This window comes from Boleophthalmus pectinirostris, unplaced genomic scaffold, assembly GCF_026225935.1.
Source record: "Boleophthalmus pectinirostris isolate CB_2022bp ecotype Guang Dong unplaced genomic scaffold, ASM2622593v1 HiC_scaffold_75, whole genome shotgun sequence".
Classification (NCBI taxonomy): domain Eukaryota; kingdom Metazoa; phylum Chordata; class Actinopteri; order Gobiiformes; family Gobiidae; genus Boleophthalmus; species Boleophthalmus pectinirostris.
This window is the reverse complement of record NW_026571494.1, coordinates 26,127-50,000: the sequence shown is the minus strand read 5'-3', so window position 1 is coordinate 50,000 and position 23,874 is coordinate 26,127. Positions and strand designations below refer to the sequence as shown.

At 37.3% G+C, this 23,874-nt stretch overlaps 3 protein-coding genes and 1 non-coding gene across 4 annotated transcripts; 3 read left to right on the top strand and 1 right to left on the bottom strand.

Moving 5' to 3' along the window:
* Positions 1 to 743: 743 nt before the first annotated feature.
* Positions 744 to 4,034, bottom strand: glrx5 (glutaredoxin 5 homolog (S. cerevisiae)). Its single transcript, XM_020917157.2, has 2 exons — positions 3,622 to 4,034; positions 744 to 1,954 (listed from the first exon to the last, which is right to left on the bottom strand). Exons 1-2 carry the CDS (start codon positions 3,923 to 3,925, stop codon positions 1,782 to 1,784), a joined length of 477 nt encoding a protein of 158 aa, XP_020772816.1. The 5' UTR covers positions 3,926 to 4,034; the 3' UTR covers positions 744 to 1,781.
* A 373-nt stretch (positions 4,035 to 4,407) lies between these two features.
* Positions 4,408 to 5,474, top strand: prkrip1 (PRKR interacting protein 1). The gene has a single exon (XM_020919205.2). The coding sequence runs from the start codon at positions 4,454 to 4,456 to the stop codon at positions 5,027 to 5,029; it is 576 nt and encodes a 191-aa protein (XP_020774864.1). The 5' UTR covers positions 4,408 to 4,453; the 3' UTR covers positions 5,030 to 5,474.
* A 47-nt stretch (positions 5,475 to 5,521) lies between these two features.
* On the top strand, positions 5,522 to 5,799 carry LOC129412245 (small Cajal body-specific RNA 13). The gene has a single exon (XR_008633625.1). It is a non-coding gene; the product is annotated as a small Cajal body-specific RNA 13 (non-coding RNA).
* On the top strand, positions 5,608 to 16,715 carry LOC110154694 (dystrophin-like). Its single transcript, XM_020918713.2, has 10 exons — positions 5,608 to 8,969; positions 9,042 to 9,103; positions 9,777 to 9,872; positions 10,686 to 10,769; positions 10,855 to 10,947; positions 11,524 to 11,708; positions 12,471 to 12,664; positions 12,775 to 12,857; positions 13,401 to 14,584; positions 14,657 to 16,715. The coding sequence occupies exons 1-10, from the start codon at positions 8,948 to 8,950 to the stop codon at positions 14,793 to 14,795; spliced, it is 2,142 nt and encodes a 713-aa protein (XP_020774372.1). The 5' UTR covers positions 5,608 to 8,947; the 3' UTR covers positions 14,796 to 16,715.
* Positions 16,716 to 23,874: the final 7,159 nt, after the last annotated feature.

Genomic DNA, 23,874 nt, shown 5'->3' with positions numbered 1-23,874 from the left:
GGGTCCCCAAGTGTTGTACTGCTCCTGATAGATTTCCCAGAAGACATCCAAGAATGACTCAAATATCTATCTACACAAAAAGTTCACCCTTACATAGAGGTGGGACATGTGAAAAGTGTATTATATCACAACTATTATTTTTGAAAGATGCAAAACTAGAATATGCCGTCAATTTTCTTTCAAAAACTTAAAAAAAAAAATTAATACGTTGAAAAAACAATGAATGCTTGTGCAGTATAATCTTCCAAACAAGGATGAAGCTTCTGCACGCTTGTGGTTAACTTTATAGTCCTTTCTCTTTTCTGGACCTCAAACATGCACTATTTAGCATATTACTGATTGCCATAATATAAAAAAAAATCCCAATATTTTTTTTTGCCACTATCACCCACTGCAACTGTAACATTATCGGGATGTGGATTGTACATGCTTTATACATCTTCTGTACTTCTGCCTACATTTTGTATATAGTGTTTTGTAATAAAACAATTGAAATCAACATTGTTAAAGCCATTTATTGTTCATTTAAATGTGCTTAAAAGGAGCTTTTTAACAGACTGGCACTGTGCTGTAATATGTTGAAAAGTTTCACATGGAGCAGGGTTGCACATACTTAGCTGATGTTTCAAAATGGTTATATTTTGACTTCGTTTAAGGTTAACATTTCACTTTAAATATTGTCTGTAGGCTCTATGTTGTCTATAATAATTGAAATAATGAACTCAAAAAATACACAGAATGAATAACTTTTGTGTCAAAATATTTAATAGTGCTCAAGTTGTTCTCATACAACTAAAATACATTTGATAATACACTTTAAATGTACAATATTTTACAGTGTACTACATGATAATACAACTGTACAGCAGAAACTGAGATGTGTTCATAGACTAAAAATCCTGTCCATTTGCCTTCTGGAAGGTGTAGTAATGTCACAACATTGACACATTTGGATTTAGGTTTAAAGATTATTGAGTAGTGGTTATGTAATAGAGGTGAGTTGTAATTGTGGCTTTGGTTTTGAAGTGGATACAGTGAATGAAGAAGGCAAATATTTAAAATGGTAAAGACGACAAGGGTAACCTGATTCGCAATGTACCTGCACCTTTGAATATATAAATAAGGTGAGTGAAGCATTACATTGGAAGTTTCTGGTGTGTTTTCTGGTTAGTTTCTAGGTTTCTGATGGGAAAATACAATTACCATGGATCCTAATAGTAGTAGTGCAATATAGGCTCTTTAATTTTTTTTATTCCATACAGTGAATTATTGTCAGTTATGGGGCCACAGAAACCACTAACTTAGCTTAATATTTCCATAAATGTAAATGTGGCTTCAGACTTTTAGCAGATTTAACACAAATATTCAAAATACAGGACTATTTCTTTAATAACACAATTACCAAAGACTTGATGTCACAGAAATTTGCTTCTTTCCAATTTGTAGATGATGTCACATATTTGAAAGGGGGAGGCACGAGGAAATTCACTTGAAATATCCAAAAAACAAAAACATATCTTGGAGGTACATATGTTACAATCTATTATCCCTACATATTATCTATCTATCTATCTATCTATCTATCTATCCAGACCACAAAACTGACAATAGACATCTTGCCTGCCCTCTCCTCAATTTAACACTCCCATAGTAAAGAATGTTATGCCATCTCAAAACCAGCAGCACACTCTAATGTGTTCCTGTTTAACAATGTGAACAGGATTATCACCCCTCAATGTCCTTGTGTCTCTGTGTATCCTCAAATGTCCCTTATTGTGTCTTTACTTTGATTCCTTCTCGGCATCCAGTAAAGCAGAGCTAATGCCTAGCTTCTTCAGCTCCTCCACCAAGTCTCCATTTTGGTGCATTTGGAGTAGGATGTCACAGCCTCCCACAAACTCGCCATTGAAGTAAACCTGGGGGATCGTGGGCCAATTGGAAAATACCTTGATGCCTGAAGAAACAAATGACAAGAGGTAAGACTTGATTAATAATTACATTTACTTGAGATAGTTGTTACTAAATGTAATATTTTATCCCACTTCATAGCACTCTGGGGTAACACGCTTACTTGAGTACAACTTTGACAGTTATTTGTTTTGTCTAAATCTCTCTGAACAAGGTGATGTTGGTGTTGTTCCCTAGATTAGAGCGCGACCGATATATCGGTTGGTGGATATTGTCAGCCGATATGCGCACCTGGAAGCATATCGGCTATCGGTCGGGCTCTAACCCAGATATCTGCATTTGTCCAAGGTGCCTACTGTCTCAGAGTGCCCCCATTCTCAGTGCATCCAATTTGTCTTTTTGAACAAACTATTGTCATTTTATATCACAAATAAATTCATTTTGTCACCATTTTTTATGATAAAGAAGCAGCTTTTCACATCATATTTCTGAAGCCAAATGCATTGGAGACGGCGTGCGACCATGTGTAATGCTAGGAATAATTTGTGAACTTCATATTACCAGTAATGGCATTTGTCATTGGCCAGCCAGAGCAGCAAGACAACTATCGGTATCAGACAACTCACTCACAGGACATGCTCATAACAACAATACAGAGTCTGACACATACAGTCCACATGATACTACAAAATGTATTTAAAAAGTTGTCTTCATTCTTATAGTTTTGTAGCCTTTCATTCATGTAACCTTAGTAACATTTTGTCTTGAGGGGAAAGATTAAATACTAGCAATAAAGCAATAAAAGCCAAGATTCTGTATATTTTGCCAAGTCACTGCAGTGCGTAGGTGTCACTGTCATCAGATTATGTCCTATTATCCTGAACCTGGACTAACACACAATACCAGAAAGTTCTCCTTTCTGTGACACATTTCCTTGTTCCTTATGGCCACAACATGCCAAGAAAATATGAATGTACTTTGTGTGTGGAGTGGATAAAATTAGAAACAGTACTGTTCATCTTTTTTCAATGTTCTAGTATGGCAAGGAACCACTGTGTGAAAAAGGTAGTCTTATGTCACATCACATCATCATGTCATGATCACATCATATAGTTTACTATTTGTTTTATTTATTTTATTATTCTGTGAGATATTTATCAAACTATGGAATAACAGCATCCATAGTTCTATCCAGCATTTCCTGATCATATTGACAATAGTAATGCACTTATTTTATGACATTTTAGAGAGCTAAAATTGGTTAAATGAATTGAATTTGAGGCAGTACTTGTAAAACTCAATATGCTACGCTACCAGACAAGAACCCACATAGGATGACTAATGTACCCTCCATCTTTATAGACCGCTTATGGTGTTTAGGTTAGTTTGTTAGCTTGGAGCTCTGTCATTATTAGTTTTTGCTGAACTAACTCTAAAACCATCGTTTTTTTCAACCACCACGCCCTTTGCTGTTGTGTACTGATAAAACATCTCCTTTGGGCATCTCAAAAGTGACATACCAACTGCTTTACCTTGACTGTATAAACAAAATAACAAGAATTACAGGTAATTCAGGCTACTTTTAATATCACAAAGGTCAAATAGGTGGAAAAAACAGAGTCGTATTCTCCAAATACTGGGGGGTCAGGTAAGGATAATGGAGTTAGCCTACTTGTTGCAGCCATGGTACAAATGATATCTAGGTTAACCCACCCTGTCTGAGATCCTGGTCCTCCAAAACGTTGTAGGCAGCGTAATGGTCTACTCCGTGCATTCGTAGGATCTGTACCACGGCATTGCTAAAACCACACATGGGTTGAGCAGGTGTCCCCTTCATAAACACCACAACCTTGTCCTTCTTCACCATTTCACCAAGGTCTTTCTGAATGTCCGAACTAGCAGTGCACATGAGCCGAGCCGAGGCCAGGCGCACTCCTCCGTCCACCGGTCTAGAGAGGAAAAAAGCCGCCGATCCGGACCGCAAACACCGTCCCGCCGTCCACATTAAGTTATTCATTTTATCTGAGGTGATTAAATCCAAACAGACAAACTAAAAAGGAAGAGGAGGTCTAAATTTACTACAAGGGTGACAGCCAGCAAGCTCTTACTCAACGCTCGGTCCACGCTGCATGGAAGGGGCGGGACAATGGACAATAATGAATTCTTATTGGCTAATCAACCCTTCACTCACGAAAGTTACATGAATAAATTTCATTAAAACGTATTTTAAAATTTAAATGTATCTATAAAGATTCACTAATACTACACAATATCTGCGATAGATAGTTATTTTTTTTATTGCTAAGTTATTGAGTGCAAATGTGGAAGTAGAAAAAGGGGCGGGCTCGAGCTAAATAAAAACAAATTGATGAAGTACTTTTGTAAAATAAGTTATTAAAACATACTAAAATTGGCCAAAAATGTATGGTTTAACATGTAATACATTTCTTTATTAAAACATATATGTATATATTTCTAGCAAACTCGTGATGAACATAAGTGCTTCCGGAGCATCGCTGAAAACCGGAAAACTACTTTTTGAAACATGGCGGTGGACGCACAGAAGAACAACAACAAAGCTGGAAAACCGGCTAAAAAAGAGCCTCAGCCGCTCATCATTGCCAAAACCCCGGCTGAAGAACAACGATTAAAGTTGGAAAAGTTGATGCGAAACCCCGACAAGCCTGCTCCTATCCCAGACCGACCAAAAGAATGGAATCCGAGGGCTCCACCAGAGTTCGTGAGGGACGTGATGGGTTCAAGCGCCGGGGCAGGCAGCGGGGAGTTTCACGTTTACCGTCACCTCCGTCGCAGAGAGTACCAACGACAAGACTTTCTCGATAAAATGTCTGAAGTCCAAAATAAAAACGAAGCATATCTGGAAAAGCTGGAGAAGAACAAGCAGGCAGCGGAGGAGAGGACGGCCAAACGGAGGAAGAAACGAGAGAAACTCAAGCAAAAGAAGTTAGCTGCGAAGAAAGCTAAACAAGATGCTAAAAACAAAAATGACGAAGGGGATGGTGATGAGAAAACCTCCGATAGCAGCGAAGAGGAGGACGAGGAGGAGCGTGAGGCAGAGGATGATGCTGAGGTCCCAAGCTTCATCATGAGAAAGAAATGACTTTTAAACGACAAACTGATACAGATTGTGTAAGACCGTCGATAACTTAAATGGGCAAAACTAGGCGCCAGTTTCTAGACCCTAGTCATGATTGGGAAAGATTGTATATTTGTCCTGGCCATTTTAAACATCTCCCTGAAGTATTTCTCAGCATAATGTATGTAATCAATTATCTTTTACATTTGCTGTTAAAAATGTATTCTGTGAAGCTAATACAAAAAAAGCAGTCAATTTACAAAGTTTTATTCAAACTGACAAGATTGAAGCTGTCACATGAAATGTCAGAGAATGTTCAGTTAAAATGTAAAAGACTAAACTAATTCGAGCAGTTAAGAGACTGTCTAGTTTAACAGGCAAAAGTAAGTTCCCCTCTGGCCATTATTAGTTTGTGTTGTCGAAATTAAGAAAATATTTACTGTTTTAATAAAATGTCTTTGATACATGACATCTTTTAATTTGGTATTATTTGGTTTATGCATGAAATGTTTTTTATTCTTGCAGCCTTGTAAAGTAACTCCTTGCACATGCTGTTGCTGGTGGGTTCCTCAAGGCTGCAGAAATTAAACCAAGGAATGAAAAGGCGTGACTACTGGAGACTCGGGAGCTCCACGTGCGATGTTCCTCGAACAGACCCCTGCTTCCCACGGTGGTGATGGGCTTTTAACTGTAGCCATGACCTTTCTTGAGGCAGGCAGAACAAAGGTCAACAGCTGGATATTGTCTGGATCAGGGGAAGCGATTCCTGTCAGACACTGTTGGCTGTCACAAAACTCATCTTGTAGATCCATAGATTCATTTTTAGTATGAAATGTTTTAATACTTATCTTACAATACAATAATAAAAATCCTAGTGATGAGAGCCATTCCCCTATGGCTATAGCCTATCTGCAGGGACAGAAAAAACATACTTCTCCCAATGGTAAATTACATAAACATGAACAGTTATTTGTTCCTTTAGCAGTTTGCATAGAATAGAATTAAAAGAATTAAAAGAATACAATTCCAATGAAATGGATTGTTTAAACAATGGATTATAATGTTAAAATGTCAGCAGTCTATTAACAAATGCCTGAGCCTTTAGAATTTTTTCTTTAAGTGTAGGAAGTGAGATAAAGTTCACTCAGAAGAACTGCTGTACTGAACTCATGAGTACTATTATTATTATTATTATGTTTATGTATTTTTTTAAACTCTGTGCTATCTAAGTTTTTGCTTGTTTGCTGACAGCTGTATTCTTGGATTCATAATTTGTAAACAGGGTTAGGCATTCGTAAACGATTTCACTGCAGGCTAAACCCCTTCAGTCATAGTTGTCATTGTTGTCATTATGTGAAATGTTTATAACAGTCTATTAAGTACATGACCGGAGAAAATAAACTACTACTACTACTACTACTAAACAAAGAAATAATTAACTCTACGAGAAGCAGATGATGGACTCTACCAGAAAGCAAAAAGAATTATGTGTTTGTATGAAGTATTTTACATGATCAGTAACACTGCTGTGTTTACTCAACAAGCCACTGTCGTGAAACAATAAAATGTGTGAATGTAAAACATGATATTTTCTCAAAACACATTAGCTCCAAGGACTATTAAATAGTCAGCCTTTCACTAGAACAATGCAACAGATCCATACGGTTTGAGGGTAGAACAGAATTTATAAATCAAGTATATAAATATTTATAAAATATAATATTCTTCTTTAATGTTCTAATTTGTAATTTTATATTCATATTTTATCTGTAGTCTAATTTATTATGTATTTGTATTAGAATAAAAATTGTTAATTTATATTACATTAATATATAGTTTAAGATTGCCCGTATTCAGCATATAGACCCAGTCTGTGAAACAGAAACACATGTCTAAGGTTTCTTGAACACAAATTTTACTTTTATTTAACCAGGACGTCCCATTGAAATTCAGAATATCTTTATATTAAAGGCACATTGTTTTCTCTTGGAGGGTCCATCAAAGGTTGTGTACATTATTACAATATTTATTTATTAAACCTTTCTATTTTCATGCAAGCTAAGTTACAGGTCAGATCTGTGGAGAGGCAACTCCCCTCATAGTTAGAATGCCTGTTTTTTTCTAGGTATTTTTTGAATCACAGAAGTACAGCAATGCTGTTTTCTGGTGGTGGGCTGTCAGTGCAAAGTTCATATATAAATATACAATTAAAAGTATTGTTGTCTTTGTTTGACTTGGGTTTCAGAAAGAATATTTTCAGTAGAGTATATCATAAACTGTATATAATCAATTTACTGTTCATACTCACAGCATGTTTCAACTGCAGTTGATTCAGTTGCCTAATACTACAACACTTGGGCTGCCACTTATCAGACAAATGTTGTAATATAAGTCTACCCTCAATAGCCCCTAAATAGAGAAATTGCATACATCATCAACAAATATTTTTGCTCAGTACTTGATCACATTTTCTTGAACTTGATAAAGTGATAATACTTAAGGTAGACCTTCACATACACTGAGCTATGACAAGGAGAAAGGAGTTGATGCTGCAGTTAGTGATGCTGGATAAAGGTTTTGAACTTTGAAGTTCCTATATTACACAAAATTGATTCTTGTGAGCTTCAAGCCGTATTCCAATGTAGTGTCCTCCTCAAACACATACCTGAAGTTCTGTTTTGTTTCATTCACACATTATTTAAGTAATCCTTAATTATTAGTTTGTTTACATCTCCATAGCTCAAAATCCTCTATTCCACTTTGTGATGTCATGTGGTAGTTTTCAGTTAACAGCCCAAAAGGTACTATATTTCATCTCAAAGGTTGGCACATTTTAAGTCCTGAATGATAGTGTGATACTGCATAGTTTTATTCTTGTTTAGTCCTGCCCGAGTTTGGATTCAAATTAGTAGTTCTGTTTTACCATTTTGAGAAAGTATTTCCTCATATTTAGGCTTGTGAAAACTAGGAAAACCACAGTTTAGATAGACTAATGCGTCATTCAAATGGTATGTTCATTATTAATTATAATGCGTTATTTTTTACTAATCACCAATGCACCACGGTATGATATTAAGCTTATCACCTTGAAGAAAAGCAGGTAATGCCACATGGCTAAATTAAAAGTCAGAGAGTCAAGCATGTTTACAACAATTTATGTTTTTGAAGAATTAAACACTTGAAATATAAGTTATATATATATATATGTAAAGGTTGTTTCCTCATCAAAGCATATTTGAAGTTGTGTTTTGTTTCATTCAATCATGTTTAACACACAAACCCTTTATCTCTCAGAAAAACACTCCACTTTGTGATCATGTGGTAATACAGAAAGAACATCACTGTGTTTTTAAACTTCCTTCACCTTTACTAGAATTGTTTAGATAATTTCAGTTCAGTCCTATACTGAACTAAATGTAAAAGGTATAGCTGTTAACTTGAAAACTACCACTTTTTGACATCACAAGGAGGGAAAGAACATTTTGAGCATTGGAGATTCAAATTAATAATACAGGATTACTCAAATATGTGTGAATGAAACAAAACACAACTCCAGGTATGTTTGTGATGAGGTAACAACATTATAACATGGCTTAAAGCTCACAAGAGTCCTAGATTTTACATAATATAGGGCACTTGATACTATCCTGACGAACATTCCCGGCATATTAGATCTATGGGGAGAAGCAGGTGGAAAAATTACACATTGCAACTTTAATTTATTTAATATTTAATTTACTATCAAATGTTTCCTTCTTGTGTGGATACCTTTAACAACATATATTTTACAACCGTCAGTGGGGTTAAACTTGCTGACTGAAGGAAAAGGGGGGAGTCTTTGCGTGTTCAGGCAAGACACAGTTTGTCTCATTTTGCCATTTCATCATGTGAATTTTGTACCGTCAACACTCTCACCTGTATCATGGATTATTAAAGGCGAAAATGGCAAAGCACAACAGTCAAGGTAACGTATACAACATGATCTTATTACGTTGGTATTTGTAATGTGGTGATTTAAGTATGTCTTTGTAAATAGATGGAAGGAAAGAGATGCAGAGGCAAACTTTTACCAGATGGATGAACGTGTACCTAAACAGAGTGAGTGTTTTCTCTTTTCTTTGTGGGATTTTCATTTAAAATAAAGCTAATGCGAACTTTTTTAAACAGGTTTTTGTATGTGTTTGCTAATGTGATCTGACAATCCTCTAATTAAGTTGTATATTCATTGTCACATGCTTAAAATACTTGTTTAATATACCTATACTTATACTCTCCATAAAGATATTCTCTGGAATGTTCCTCAGTATGGCATTCCACTTATTTATCTCTACAGAGACACTAGGTGGTACCACAGGGACAAGTTACATGTCAGATCTGTGGAGAGGCAAGCCCTTTCATAGTACGAATTCAAGCTTTTACGACAATAAAAACAATGTTATGGAGTATATGCAAGATATATACCAAGATAAATACCAAGATATTCCAGACAAAGCAATAACATCTCCATGGAGACGAGCAGATGGCAGACCCTCCATCAAAAAAGTTACACAGTGCAGCTTTAAATAATCAGTCTGATTATTATTATTTTATGTTATTCTATACACTCATTCAGCATTTAAAATGGAGGTACAGTATATTCACATACAGGTACAAACCACTGAATTTACCCCTGTGTCAGATCAAATCCCTTTAATAGCAAATTCATACAGAAAACCTTGATATTTGCTAAGTTTCACAAAACATTTCTGCTAAATGTTTTGAATTTTTTTAGCGGGACCCTCCAGCAGTTGTTCACAACCTCTTTAGTGACATTCAGGATGGGCGGATACTCATGACTTTATTGGAGGAGCTGACTGGCTGTAAACTGGTAGGTCACAAAAATGTTGATTTGATTCATGTGCTACAAAAATTATATGAATTTAGCATGCTTTGTGATTGCTTTGGTTACTGTACTTGGATATAGTCTATAATGATTGTATAGTCTAAGTTTTGATAGGGCTGTCCTAACCTGTATAGCAATAAACTATGACAAAGTATTTGGTTTAAAGGTGCATTATGTAATTTTTCTGGTGGAGGGTCCGTCACCTGCTTGTTTCTATGGACATGTAACTGCTCTGCCTTGAGTGTTCCACAGTATGATATTAAACAGCATTACCTTACATTTATTCAATTACGAGTGGTTTTATAGCTCAAAAAAAATTATAGCACTTGCCTATATCTGACCTGTAACTTGGTCTGGTTTGGTCTCCATGAAGGTTTGAAAGGTTTAATACCATACTGTGAAATGATAGAGGCAACGCAATAAACCCCACCAGTAAAGTTACACAATGCACCTTTAAAGCTATAATGGTAGTGCTGTTTCCTGTATGTATAAGGCCATCTTTGCAGGGTTACAAAATAAATTAAAACTCATATAAAAAAAAGTGCAGATCATACTTAAAAGTGCCCCAAAGAATACACAGCACTTACCTATAATTATGTATTGCAGAAACAACCCAACTAGCAACAACCTTTATTTACTACAATCCCAATCCAAAGCCGTTACAAGACAGAGGAAAGATGAACAGTCAAGTTGAAAAAAAAACTATTCTCATGAAAGAAGAAGAATAATCACAGACTACTATAAATCATCAATAGAGCAAAAATACATTTATTTTAATAACAATGTGTGCTTTATCAGCTTTACAGGTTCAGATCCTCCTCTCATCGCATTTTCAGACTCAATAACATTTCCAAGGCCTTAGCTTTCCTTGACGACCGCCATGTAAGTTGTGTTTTATAGCTTTTATATTGCCTTTACAAATTATACCTTCATATGGAGAAATATTGTTGCTTGTTTTCTAACTCAGGTAAAGCTACTGGGGATCGATGCCTCTGCTGTGGCTGATGGAGTGCCCTCTGTTGTTCTAAACCTCATCTGGAACATCATCCTCCATTTTCAGGTCTTATTTTCCCATCATGCATCACTCAATCACACATTTACATAAGGTGGTGGTATAGCTATTGGCAATGAATACGGTCACTGTGTTCATGAGCAAGACACTTCACCTATATATCTTGCCTGTATGAACCACAAAATATGTTTTAAAGTAGGTTTGAGTGAAGTGTGCACATTCTTACAAGATGCTATGTATATTTATATTTTGAATAAACATTACTAAATAAACTAGAACAGTACAAAAAGCCTAAATTAAAATGAAACTGTAAAGAATATATTAGAATAAATAAAATACACATAAAGGCATTTACAAAGGCTACAGAAAGACAAAATAAAATGCCATGAGTTGAGCTGAAATGCAACATACTATTTAGATTTACACAATATAAGCATACTTGTTAAGAATATTTTTACAATTCTTGATATATTAATTACATAATACACATTAAGCTTCAGCAGCAATATGGTTAAATTTTTTTGTAGTGTTGTTGCACAAAATACTACACTATAACTATAATTACATACAATATATAAATATATCTCTACAAAAGACTCATTGTCTGGTTGTGTTGTGGTTCAGGTAAAGGAGATGACAGGAGGGCTACGCAGGCGCTTGTCCTCTAGTCTCTCCTCTTTATCCGTGGGCAGTGATCTCTCAGAGCTGACTGATGAACCTGTACCAAACTCTAAAAGCTCAAAAAGCCCCAAATACAGCGGGAAAACCATTAAGAGTCTGCTGCAGTGGGCCCAGAGGTGCACCATCAAGTGAGTACTACAAATACTAACTCTTACATAAGACTGCCATGCTACCATTGTTTTGGCTCAGTGTTTCTACTTTTGATTCTATATCTAGTGTTGTAATGAATCAGTATAAGACATAAGTCATGTATAGGAAGTAGGGTGTCAGAAGTATCGAAAATCAGATGCTAAACGATTCTAAAAGTTTTGAAACTAGAAACTCATTTGAGCATGTACAATACTAAAAAAGTCCCATTGGACAGACATGAACCTTTCCTGAAAAGTTTTAGAATGATCTTGAGCTGTATTAGAGTAAGTATAAGACCACATAGTATACATCCATGGACTACTATGGAACCTACGTGGACAACTGAGAGATTACACAGCTATAAGACTACAGTAATATAAAAGAAAGAACTATGATTTAATGGTGAAAATGCCATTCTGTCTGAATAGATTTTTTTTTTTTTTTTTTTGTGGCTGCACTTAACTGACATGTTTTAACTTGCTTTCATAAAACTCATTGAGAAACAGTTGGCTACACAGAAGGAATTTACCAAAACAAAACAGGGGCAATGGATTATGATAAAAATATGTGTTAGAAAAAGAAAATTTATTTTATGATGATTATTTATGTTTTAATTACTTTGTGTAAGAATTGTGCTTATACAAATAAATCTGTAAAAAAATAAATAAATACATACAAAAAAAAAAAAAAAAAAAATTTAAAATAAACAATGCAACAACTTTATTTAATGAAGTCTCACACTAGATTTGGTTATATTGTAGGTTTGGGGTAGAAGTTCATGACTTTGGGAGGAGCTGGAGAAGTGGTCTGGCCTTCTTAGCCCTGATAAAGTCCATAAACCCAGATTTAGTTGATCTGAGACAAAGCTTCACCAAAGACCCAGAGAAAAACCTGGATCAGGCCTTCAGGACAGCTCACCAGAGCCTGGACATACCCCCTCTACTGGAGCCTCAAGGTATAATGTGTACTCTTTTGAATATACAATAATTACCTTCAGATTATGCATTTACTGAACATCTGGTTAAGGGGTGAATGATTAACACACTGCACCACCGGTTCCTTTAGATTTGATCTGCAGCTATCCAGATGAGAAGTCCATCATCACATATGTATCTATGTTCTTGAGGCATTGTCCAGACATAGTTGAGGTATGTTGTACTCTCCATAGAGATATTGCGCCTTTGCCGGGAATGTTCCACAGTATGACATTAAATTTATACATCTTGCATTTTTTAAATTTGCAATTGTATTTATTGTATTATTGTATTTGAAAAACAACAAAAACAAGAAACAAAAACAAAACAACTATACATACACCCTTACATGCTGTGAGATTTGACCTGTAACTTGGCCTGGTTGCATTCTTATCTCCATGTAGATGGATAAGTTTAATACATCCTATAGAACATTCCAGAATAGAAAATAACATCTCCACTGAGACAAGCAGATTGGAGAACCTCCACCAGAGAAGTTATATCAATCACTTTTAAACTTTTAATTTGGTTTTAGGTCCACGGAAATTATTACTTGGTCAATGAGCTCAATAGTATAAAACACACAAATACGATTATATGATTTGCTATTTGTAAAAATATCCTAGGTAGAAAGAAATTAATTTTAAAAAAAGTGTATATTTAAAAAAATGAACTGGTTATAAGTCTGATTTAAAAATTCATTGTCTTCCAATACAGGATCTATCTGCAGCAGCGACCTCTCCACATATCTCTCAGTTTAGATCTCTGGAGACTCTCGTGGACAGAGAAGATGTCCAACCTGTATTCATCAGCAGCTTTGAGACAAGCCATGAGCTGTTGCTATGGAAACGCTGGGCCCAACGCTCCTCCAGCTCCACTCAGCAAAACAAACGCAAATCTTCAAGTGCCCTGCAACCTCCCAGCCCTTTAGACGCCAATGTGGTCAACCCAGAAATCCACTTATGGCTGGATACATCTGCGGATCGAGGATACAGTAAAACAAAAGCTAATGAATTTCACTTTTCCTTGAGTTCTGAAGAAGGAATCTACAGCCTGACCCCACTAGATTCAGATGAGGAGGATGCCTACAGCTACATTTTGGATTTGAATGAAGATTTGTCAAAAATTCAAGCTAAAAGAGAGGTACCAAGAGTAGAGGAGGAAAGTGAAGAAATCAGTCCGATCAGTAATAAGGAACAAAAGGAGTTTTTCACAAATTCTGGTAGTTGTGAGTCGAATGTTCAAATTCCAATAAATGATTTGAATGGAACATGTGAAGAAATGTCAGCAAATATTGATCAGGAACAAACTGGCAAAATTTGTCAGTTTGATAGTGTTGAGTTGAAGAAAGGAGCTGAAAAAGAGTCACCCAAAATACAGGTGGAAGAAATAGCTCAAGAAACAACAAGTCAAGTGAAATTTGATAAAGTTGAATTTCAGCCCCAAAGTAATCAGGATTGGGAAGGAGACAATGAAGCAATAATTGAAAACAAAGAAGAAACTGACAGTACAAACGATGTTGCTTTGATCATAGAGTGGCTTGAAAAGACACAGAATGAAGTTGGATGGTCAAAGAAAAAGCCTATTGAAGATCTACATAACACCAGTGATAGAGCCGAAAATAAATTACAAACACCAAATGTTTTGATTGTAGACAACGGATATGAAAATACAAAAATTGCCTCTTTCATTGAAAACCTGACAGAAGATTTTGAAGAAACAGACGACAAAAATGGATGTGAGATATTTACGATTACACACAAAGAGATAGTTAATGAGACAGCACAGGAAATTGAAACCAGAAAACCAGACAGCAATGGGAGCACGGAAATTTTAAAGACCACCACCAAGAATGGTTATACGCATTCAAATAAAAAATATCAAGAAGCATCATTATCAAGGTAGGTTATACTTTTATTTTTCCAAGTTGTTAAAAAAGTGTCTAGTGTCTAAAAAGTGTCTTTTCTTTGCAGTGAAAAGAGGAGGGTCCTGGTTCAGTCTGTGACGCCCTCTAGTGGTTTGAGCCAGGTTGAGCTCCACGTTCTCCTGTTTCTTTCAACGCTGCTGTACTGTTACTTCATTGGACGTGAAATCATCAGTTATTACATGTAAAACAGACTAAATTCTGAAATAATTAAAATGCATTCTTTTGACCATTTTAAAGCGCGATGTTGTTGCAACCTGATAACTAAATACCATTATATTTAGCCACAATTTATTTTAGGAGATGGTACCTTACCCCATCCATTTCCAGTGTCAAAAGGCAGGCTATTGGTGACAAAGGTATTTAAGGGTTCCATAGTGATTAAAAGAAAAAAAGAAAATGCACTGTTGCCATAGCAAGCAACTATTCAAAACAAAACACATTTTTTGAATTGCGAAATGTCCTCAAACTGTCGCCTATAGCTAATCAGAAAACTGAAACCCTTGAATTGATATGCAGCTGATGTCATCAATATTCCCTTGAGGTGTGAAGTTAACTGAAAGCTCTACTCTGTTAGAAGCTCTGTTATTCAAGTTAGATGAATAAAATCTCATAGCTCATACAAAATAATGGAGGCGACAATTTTGCCATGCTTCAAAGCATCATGATGTGAGTTGGCCTTTAATCTAGTCTTTATTTTAAAACAATCTCACCAGAAAGAGCTGACTTGGTTGGAACTACAACAAGTGAGATGTTTGTGCTATCCTCAAATTAAAAGCATAAATGTACCTCTCTGGGGTTAAAACAGTTTCCAAATAAATAAAGAGCATAAACACCACAGGGCACACGAAGAACGGAGACAGTGTAATGCCTAATCATATGGCTGTTAAGTGCCCGGGTCAAATGGACCCATAGATAGAGCATGTGTGTGCTGTGCACTATCTGTCTGCATTGACCACCAAAAATGTACCATCTTCATCAACCCCCAGAGAGAGACAGAGTCAAAAACACACGTACCATCAGCTTTGATCACCAGAGGAAGACATGTTCAGTGGCATGAAACAACAACACAACAACACCAATAATCATAATATTATTATTAATACCCCTCACCCTCGCCCGCCGCAAATCTGAAAGTTTGCCTACGACAATAAAAAAAAAAAAAAAGTCTCTGGGAGTGTTTTTAATATAACCCCCCCGGGTCCCCGGGAGGGGGAGATATACACGGCAACAGGGACTCGGACGACGTATGTGAAAGACAAAGTAAATATGTGAATATATAGACCAAGCTATAAGTATTTTGCTTATTGCAACCTCCAGATTAAGAAGAAAAAAATTAAAAAGAAAATAAGATGGATCCACAGCAAGGAGCTCAAGAAGGATTGGGGACACAAGCAGAAGCAAGAACAGAAGCAGAAGGAGCACAGGCACAAGCAAAAACTACTCACCTCTAATATCTACATCTGGGGCAATCTGAGGTTGTTTGGGGATGTTTCCAGCCAGTTTTGAGCATTTTGAAAATTTGGTCAAATTTGAGCCGAAACGACAGGGCCGGTCCTGACGATTAATGTAATTTTTGGCCATGTCAGCTTTTGGCCCCAAACTGCCTTCGGTAGCACTTTATAATAACTCCTCCTTATTAAGCATTTATTAAGCATTATTTTATACATTTGTTAATCATTAGTAAACTGTTAACTCTTAATTATTTCTCATCAGTTAATCATTTATAGATGTATATGTTAATGCTTTGTCCATGGTGAAGAAGTCATCTTACAGCCATTTCTTAAGCATTATTTAACACACTGGTTAATCATTTGTACACACTTACCTCTTAATTTTTTTTATGTGATTTAATCATTAGTAAATACATTATTTAATGTCTTTGGTCATCATTAGTAAATCATTACTAATTCATTACTACTCATCAACTTTAAATATGTAAAAGCATTGTTACACCCAAATTTATCAAATTCTTAACCCACATACTCAACTAATGATTTGTTACTCATTTCTTAATGGGGTTATTCCCCAGTATTGATCAGTTACTAAGCACTTGTACATGGTAGTTAGAATAGGTTAAGCAGGGGGTGTTAACGCTTACCACATGACGACCACCCTTCATGGACACAATATGTTCTTCTAAAGAGAGACTTGTCTGTGCTCTACTAAACATTTACAAATGATTTGTTAAGCCTTACTCATGATTAATTGATCAGTTATAACTGGTTAATTAAGTATTTTGTGGGAGCTATTCTAAAGTGAAGCTTGTCTATGCTCTACTAAACATTTACAAATGATTTGTTAAGCCTTACTCATGATTAACTCATCAGTTATAACTGCTTACTTAAGTATTTTGTGGGAGCTATTCTAAAGTGAAGCTTGTCTATGTTCTACTAAACATTTACAAATTACTTATTAAGATTTGTATGAATATGTAAAAAAAAAATGGACATGTCATGAAACCACACCATAGAGGGAAAGAAAATAACAAATATGTAATTGGTTGTGTTGAACACTCTTTTCAACAGAGAAGAATAGAATATGCTTGAGTTAATCATGGGTGAGCCTTACACTGCAAAAAGTGCCTGACTAGAAACAAGAAAAATAAATGACTAAAAATTAGACAAATGTTCTTGTTATAAGCAAAATAATCTGCCTATGGGGTAAGAAAGTTTTTCTTGCCTAGTTTTAACAACATTAGTGCAAAAAAAAAAAAAGTCAGAAATTCTTATATCTTACTTGCAACTTGCTTAAATTAAGCTAAATATTCTCAGTATATGGTCAAATTTAAGAAAATAATTCTTATTAAAAAACATTCTAGACAAATGTGCTTAAATGTAGCTCAAAATAAATAAAATTTTTCTAAATTTAGCCTTGATTTAAGCAAAACTTGCTCATATACTGTAAAATCTAAGCAATATTTTCTCATTATATACAAATTTCAGGTCAGTGTGTTGCTAGATTTAAGCAAAATTTACCTATATGCATTTCCTTAATTTAGTCATAAATTAGAAAAAAAAAAAAAAAAAGTAAATCTTAAAATTATGCCCATTCAAAGCTGTAATTTGAAAACAAGACAACCCCCAAAAGTCTTTCCTAATTTATTTATCCATTTGGTATCAAATACAGATGGCTCACAATAGCTACAGTAGAGCAGATTTAAGTAAACATAACTAAAATAAAAAGTAAAACACTCATAATTAAATTACAAAGTAGTATATTACAAGGAAAACCATTAGCTAAAGGTCTAAATCAGGAATAAACCAGGTCTAAACCAGGACTAAAAAAGGTCTTAAACAAGTCTAAACCAGGACTAAATCAGGTCTAAACCATGTCCAAAACAGGTCTAAACGAGGTCTAAAACAGGACTAAATCAGGTCTAAAACAGGACTAAACCAGGTCCAAATCAGGTCTAAACCAGGTCTAAACCAGGACTAAATCAGGTCTTAAACAGGTCTAAAACAGGTCCAAAACCAGGACTAAATCAGGTCTAAAACAAGTCTAAACCAGGTCTAAATCAGGTCTAAATCAGGTCTAAACCAGGTCTAAAATAGGTCTTAAACAGGTCTAAACCAGGACTAAATCAGGTCTAAAACAGGTCTAAAACAGGTTTAAAGCAGGTCGAAAACAGGTGAAAACCAGGACTAAGCCAGATCTAAACCAGGTCTAAACCAGGTCTAAACCAGGTCTAAACCAGGACTAAATCAGGACTAAATCAGGTCTAAACCAGGTCTAAAACAGGTCTAAAACGGGACTAAATCAGGTCTAAATCAGTTCTAAACCAGGTCTAAAACAGGTCTAAACCAGGTCTAAAACAGGTCTAAAACAGGTCTAAAACAGGTCTAAAACGGGACTAAATCAGGTCTAAAACAGGTCTAAACGAGGTCTAAACCAGGACTAAATCAGGTCTAAACCAGGTCTAAACCAGGACTAAATCAGGTCTAAATCAGGTCTAAACTAGGTTTGAAACAGGTCGAAAACAGGTCTAAAATTGGCCTAAAACAGGACTAAAACAGGTCGAAAACAGGTCTAAAACAGGACTAAATCAGGTCTTAAACAGGTCTAAACCAGGTCTAAAACAGGTTTAAAGCAGGTCGAAAACAGGTGAAAACCAGGACTAAGCCAGATCTAAACCAGGTCTAAACCAGAACAAAATCAGGAATAAATTAGGTCTAAACCAGGACTAAATCAGGACTAAATCAGGTCTAAACCAGGTCTAAAACAGGTCTAAAACGGGACTAAATCAGGTCTAAATCAGTTCTAAACCAGTCTAAAACAGGTCTAAACCAGGTCTAAAACAGGTCTAAAACAGGTCTAAAACAGGACTAAAATCAGGTCTAAAACAGGTCTAAAACGAGGTCTAAACCAGGACTAAATCAGGTCTAAACCAGGTCTAAACCAGGACTAAATCAGGTCTTAAACAGGTCTGAAACAAGTCTAAACCAGGACTAAATCAGGTCTAAATCAGGTCTAAACTAGGTCTGAAACAGGTCGAAAACAGGTCTAAAATTGGCCTAAAACAGGACTAAAACAGGTCGAAAACAGGTCTAAAACAGGTCTAAACCAGGTCTAAACCAGGACTGAAACAGGACTAAAATAGGACTGAACCAGGACTAAATCAGGACTAAATCAGTTCTAAACCAGGACTAAAACAGGTCTAAACCAGGTCTAAAACAGGTCTAAAACGGGACTAAATCAGGTCTAAAACAGGTCTAAATGAGGTCTAAACCAGGACTAAATCAGGTCTAAACCAGGACTAAATCAGGTCTTAAACAGGTCTAAAACAGGTCCAAAACCAGGACTAAATCAGGTCTAAAACAAGTCTAAACCAGGTCTAAATCAGGTCTAAATCAGGTCTAAACCAGGTCTAAAATAGGTCTTAAACAAGTCTAAACCAGGACTAAATCACGTCTAAAACAGGTCTAAACCAGGACTAAATCAGGTCTAAATCAGGTCTAAACCAGGTCTAAACCAGGTCTAAAACAGGTTTAAAGCAGGTCGAAAACAGGTGAAAACCAGGACTAAGCCAGATCTAAACCAGGTCTAAACCAGGTCTAAACCAGGACTAAATCAGGACTAAATCAGGTCTAAACCAGGTCTAAAACAGGTCTAAAACAGGTCTAAACCAGGTCTAAAAACAGGTCTAAAACGGGACTAAATCAGGTCTAAATCAGTTCTAAACCAGGTCTAAAACAGGTCTAAACCAGGTCTAAAACAGGTCTAAAACGGGACTAAATCAGGTCTAAAACAGGTCTAAACGAGGTCTAAACCAGGACTAAATCAGGTCTAAAACCAGGTCTAAACCAGGACTAAATCAGGTCTTAAACAGGTCTGAAACAAGTCTAAACCAGGACTAAATCAGGTCTAAAATTGGCCTAAACAGGACTAAAACAGGACTAAAACAGGTCGAAAACAGGTCTAAACCAGGTCTAAACCGAGACTGAACCAGGACTAAAACAGGTCTGAACCTGGAGTAAACCAGGTCTAAACCAGGACTGAAACAGGACTAAAATAGGACTGAACCAGGACTAAATCAGGACTAAACCAGGACTGAACCAGGAGGATTAAACCAGGATTGAACCAGGACTAAGCCAGGTCTAAACCAGAACTAAACCAGGACTAAATGTTGAGAGGGACCCAGAGGTGCTCCCACATAGACCGCCGGGTGACCGCAGGAGAAAGGACCCGATCGCACTTTGTGGACACCCTGCTCCACAGACTTGGGGTTCTCTCTCTTTCTCTCAAGTCCAAGATTAGTCCTGGTTTAGTTCTGGTTTAATCCTGGTTTCGAGCTAGTTTAGTCCTGGTTTAGCCTTGTTTTAGACCTGGTTCAGTCCTGGTTCATGGGTTGTAGCCTATGATTTATGTTCTGTAGATGATTATGAACGGTGTTGATGTTAATAACATCAATGACGAGTCACGAGTCATGGACCCCCATTTAAAAAATGTGAAAAGCCGCTTCAAAACGACCAAAACACAAAGAAAATGTGACTTTAGTGACTCACGTTAGTCATGAATGGACTGAGTGCAGAACAATTTTCCTTAATTATGCACTCGTCTCACAGTTTGATTATTACCAATCACCCCAGACCAGGATCGCTCCAGTTTCTGACTTTGAAAATCTGGTCACCCTAGATAATCAGGAAGTGTGTGTTAGCATGCTGGTTGTTGTTAGCTTTACTGTGACAGCACAACTCCGGTTCTGGTCTCTGAAAGTTGTGAAAAGCACTCATAAAGTCACCGCGGTAAATCATTAGGATGCTCTGAATGCATAAGGTAAAGGTGCACTGTGTCACTTTTCTGCTTGTCTCCATGGAGATGTTCTTGATTTGTACAGAACAGCAGATTTCACTACTGATTTCACAGTGATGTTAAAAGTCGCCTGCATCAAGTTGGAAATGATTTGCTGTTACAAAAATGGTTTCTGAATGCACTTCTTCAAAAAGTCTGAAAATACAATATTCCAAACATCTCTGATCAGTTGTTATTGAAACTCCTCATTGCAGGAACACAAAAGATGCATTTACTTGTGTGGCCTGTGGGGGGAGGCCCCCCGTCCCCCGTTCCTCAGCAGCGAGCAGAGAGCCCTCCTCCTCCTCCGTCTGGTCCCGTCGTTGAAGAGGAGCGTCGCTCGTCTTCTCCCGCTGCTGTCCCCCCTGCGCCCTCCTGCCGTCCTGCTCCTTGCCTTCCCCCTGTGGGCCCTGCTCTGGACTTCCTGCCTCTCGGTGGATCCAAGCGCCACAGAGATGAAGGTGAGGATGAAGAGGAAGACCCCAGCTCCAAGAGGACAGCTCCGAAGACCCCGCCCCCTCCACATCTTCCGGGACGTCTGCAAACTTCCCTGGGTACTTCCACCGCCTGCCCCAAGACCCTGACTCAGACGATGACTGACTTCAGTCTCACAGACTCTGGGCTTGGTAGCGTCACATCGGCAGCATTTACCACCTTCACCAGCGCCGATTTCACCTCATGTACATAGTTTTTCCATTTAGTATCTTAGCTGTGTGTGAAGTAGTAGTAGTAGCTGTGTGCCAAAATCATTTTTCATCTTTGGTGTGTTTCAAAAGAAGAGAAAGCAAGGAATAGTATGTAGGATTTCTAAAATCTTGAAATTCTTGAATTCTGAAACGTCTTACAAAGCAAAAGGAAAGTTCAGTGTGATGAGTAATAGTAATAAGTAAATAGTGAGAGATAAACCAAATTGAAGCTGATGTCACAGATGTCCTGCATAGTACGCCTTGCATTCTGCTCTGGGCATAGGTGGGTTAGACGGTGAGAAGTAGTGGGGTCGCTGGTGCGATTCCCGCTCCTTTGCTGTGTTTGTTTGCATGTTGAAAGAGAAGGAATATTATGTAGGAACGTAACAGACAAACATGAACAAATTCTCTAAATGTACTCAATGACTAAACTGTAATTGAGAAAAAGTCCCTCTGATATTTTTGTGTGTGGATTCCTGCATAGTACGCCTTGCCTTGTGTTTCCTTTGAGCTGGTTCCACTGGCCGTAGGAGGGTAACTAATCATGAATGCACTTTACTTTATAATCAAGTGTGAGACGTGGAGACTTGGGTTTGTTCACTAACTTGTCGGCTGGTAAGACACTCCCTAATTCTCCTGTTTAAGTTGAACTGTGTGTTTCCATGAGAAAACATTGTACGTGCTTCTTTGCACAGAGTATTGGTACACAAAGCCTGTTTTTCAGGAATGGGTGTTATTCAAGGAGGGCCAAACCAAAGTGCATCTCTAGAGTATTGTGGTTAATCCACAGAAGGAGTGTACATGTGCTCTTAATGCTTTCCTCCAGTGCCACAAAAAGGGTTTGATTGGGGGAGGCCGCTGTGTAAGTATGTCTATATATGTATGTCCACAAATGTTCCAGTCGGATTCCAGCGTGTCCTGGTGAGTAAAGATCAATACTAACGTAATATTTATATGAATTACTAAAGACTGTTGTTCTCTTTTCACAGAAAGGTGTCGCTGATGGAGCTGTCCATGGTATCATCCACAAAAGTGCAGTGAACCACCACCAGAGGGACCCTGATCCTAACGTGAGAACACAAGGTATTCTGAAAATGGAGAACAATCATGAAATAATGACAAAATGTGTTTTGATTGTACTTTTAGGATCATCGTCATCTCTCTAAACGTTACAACTAATGACTTACTCGCTCCAGTAGAGATCCACAACCTCTGTAAGTATTCTCTGAAATACCTTTAAATCTGTGTGCTAAGTAGAATAAATTACACTAACTGTGTTTAGAATCCAGAAACATTCCTGGTGTGTGTGACCGTCAGATGCTCCGCCCACATGAGAGGAAGAGGGAACGAAGCCTAGTCCAATAACGACTTGGCCCAACACAAGTGAGAAGCCTTCAGTCTGTGAATCTCTGTTACTCTCAGTTCAGTCTAATCGAAACTGAAGCACCACTCCTGATGAAGATCTCCAGAGGAACGAGAACCTCCAACAGTGGTGAGAAAAAACAAAACTTTACTGAATGTTTACAAATTTTACAACAAGATTGTTACTCTGTTATGTTGTGACTGCAGGTGCTGAGGAGGGTTGGAGCTGCAGATTTAATGAAGGAACAAAAAGAAATGAATGGTCTTTGGAGGACTCAAAAACAAGTGATGAATCTGTGAAGGAGACTGCACGCCTGGACAAAAATGACAGTGACGATGAGACGGACCACAGAAGGATGTTGTAACATTTGGCCTATGGTGACAAACCAGAAGATATTGGACTTGTACAAAAGATGGCAAAACAACCAGCAAACTGTCCCTGTCGGCACTGAGTAGTTAGAGAGGTGACCGGACCGAGACCTGTCCTGAGACCTTCACATGTCTCAGCTGTGAGGAAAGACCCAACAACACATTACTACTTGAGGAAACTGAGAAAACGCAACATCCCCAGTCCACTATGATGAAGTTCTAACAACAGTGCCACAGAAGTCTTCTGACATGTGGATTTTTCGTGTGTTCTCCTGCTGCGTAAGGTCGACCTACGCACTTTCCAGTGGGTGGTAAAAACATTGGGGAAAATCACAGGGACGACTCTCAGTAGCATCTACAGTTCAGTCTAATCAAAAGTGAAGCACCACTCCTGATGAAGATCTCCAGAGGAACGAGAACCTCCAACAGTGCCAACAGAAGTGTTCTGACAGAAGTCTTCTGAAACTCATCACCTTTTCCACCTGCTGCCCTCAACTAGAAAGTACAGGTCCATGGTCCAGAAGAACCAGACTGAGCCACAGCCTGTATCCCCGAGTGT

Excerpts from the sequence above, each read along its gene's own strand:
- glrx5 (XM_020917157.2), bottom strand. The coding sequence starts at position 3,925 with ATGAATAACTTAATGTGGACGGCGGGACGGTGTTTGCGGTCCGGATCG. Across the intron at positions 1,955-3,621 it reads GGACCAGGATCTCAGACAGG|GCATCAAGGTATTTTCCAAT; the intron begins GTGGGTTAACCT and ends TTGTTTCTTCAG.
- prkrip1 (XM_020919205.2), top strand. The coding sequence starts at position 4,454 with ATGGCGGTGGACGCACAGAAGAACAACAACAAAGCTGGAAAACCGGCT.
- LOC110154694 (XM_020918713.2), top strand. The coding sequence starts at position 8,948 with ATGGCAAAGCACAACAGTCAAG. Across the intron at positions 9,873-10,685 it reads AGCTGACTGGCTGTAAACTG|CTTTACAGGTTCAGATCCTC; the intron begins GTAGGTCACAAA and ends GTGCTTTATCAG. Across the intron at positions 14,585-14,656 it reads CAAGAAGCATCATTATCAAG|TGAAAAGAGGAGGGTCCTGG; the intron begins GTAGGTTATACT and ends TTTTCTTTGCAG.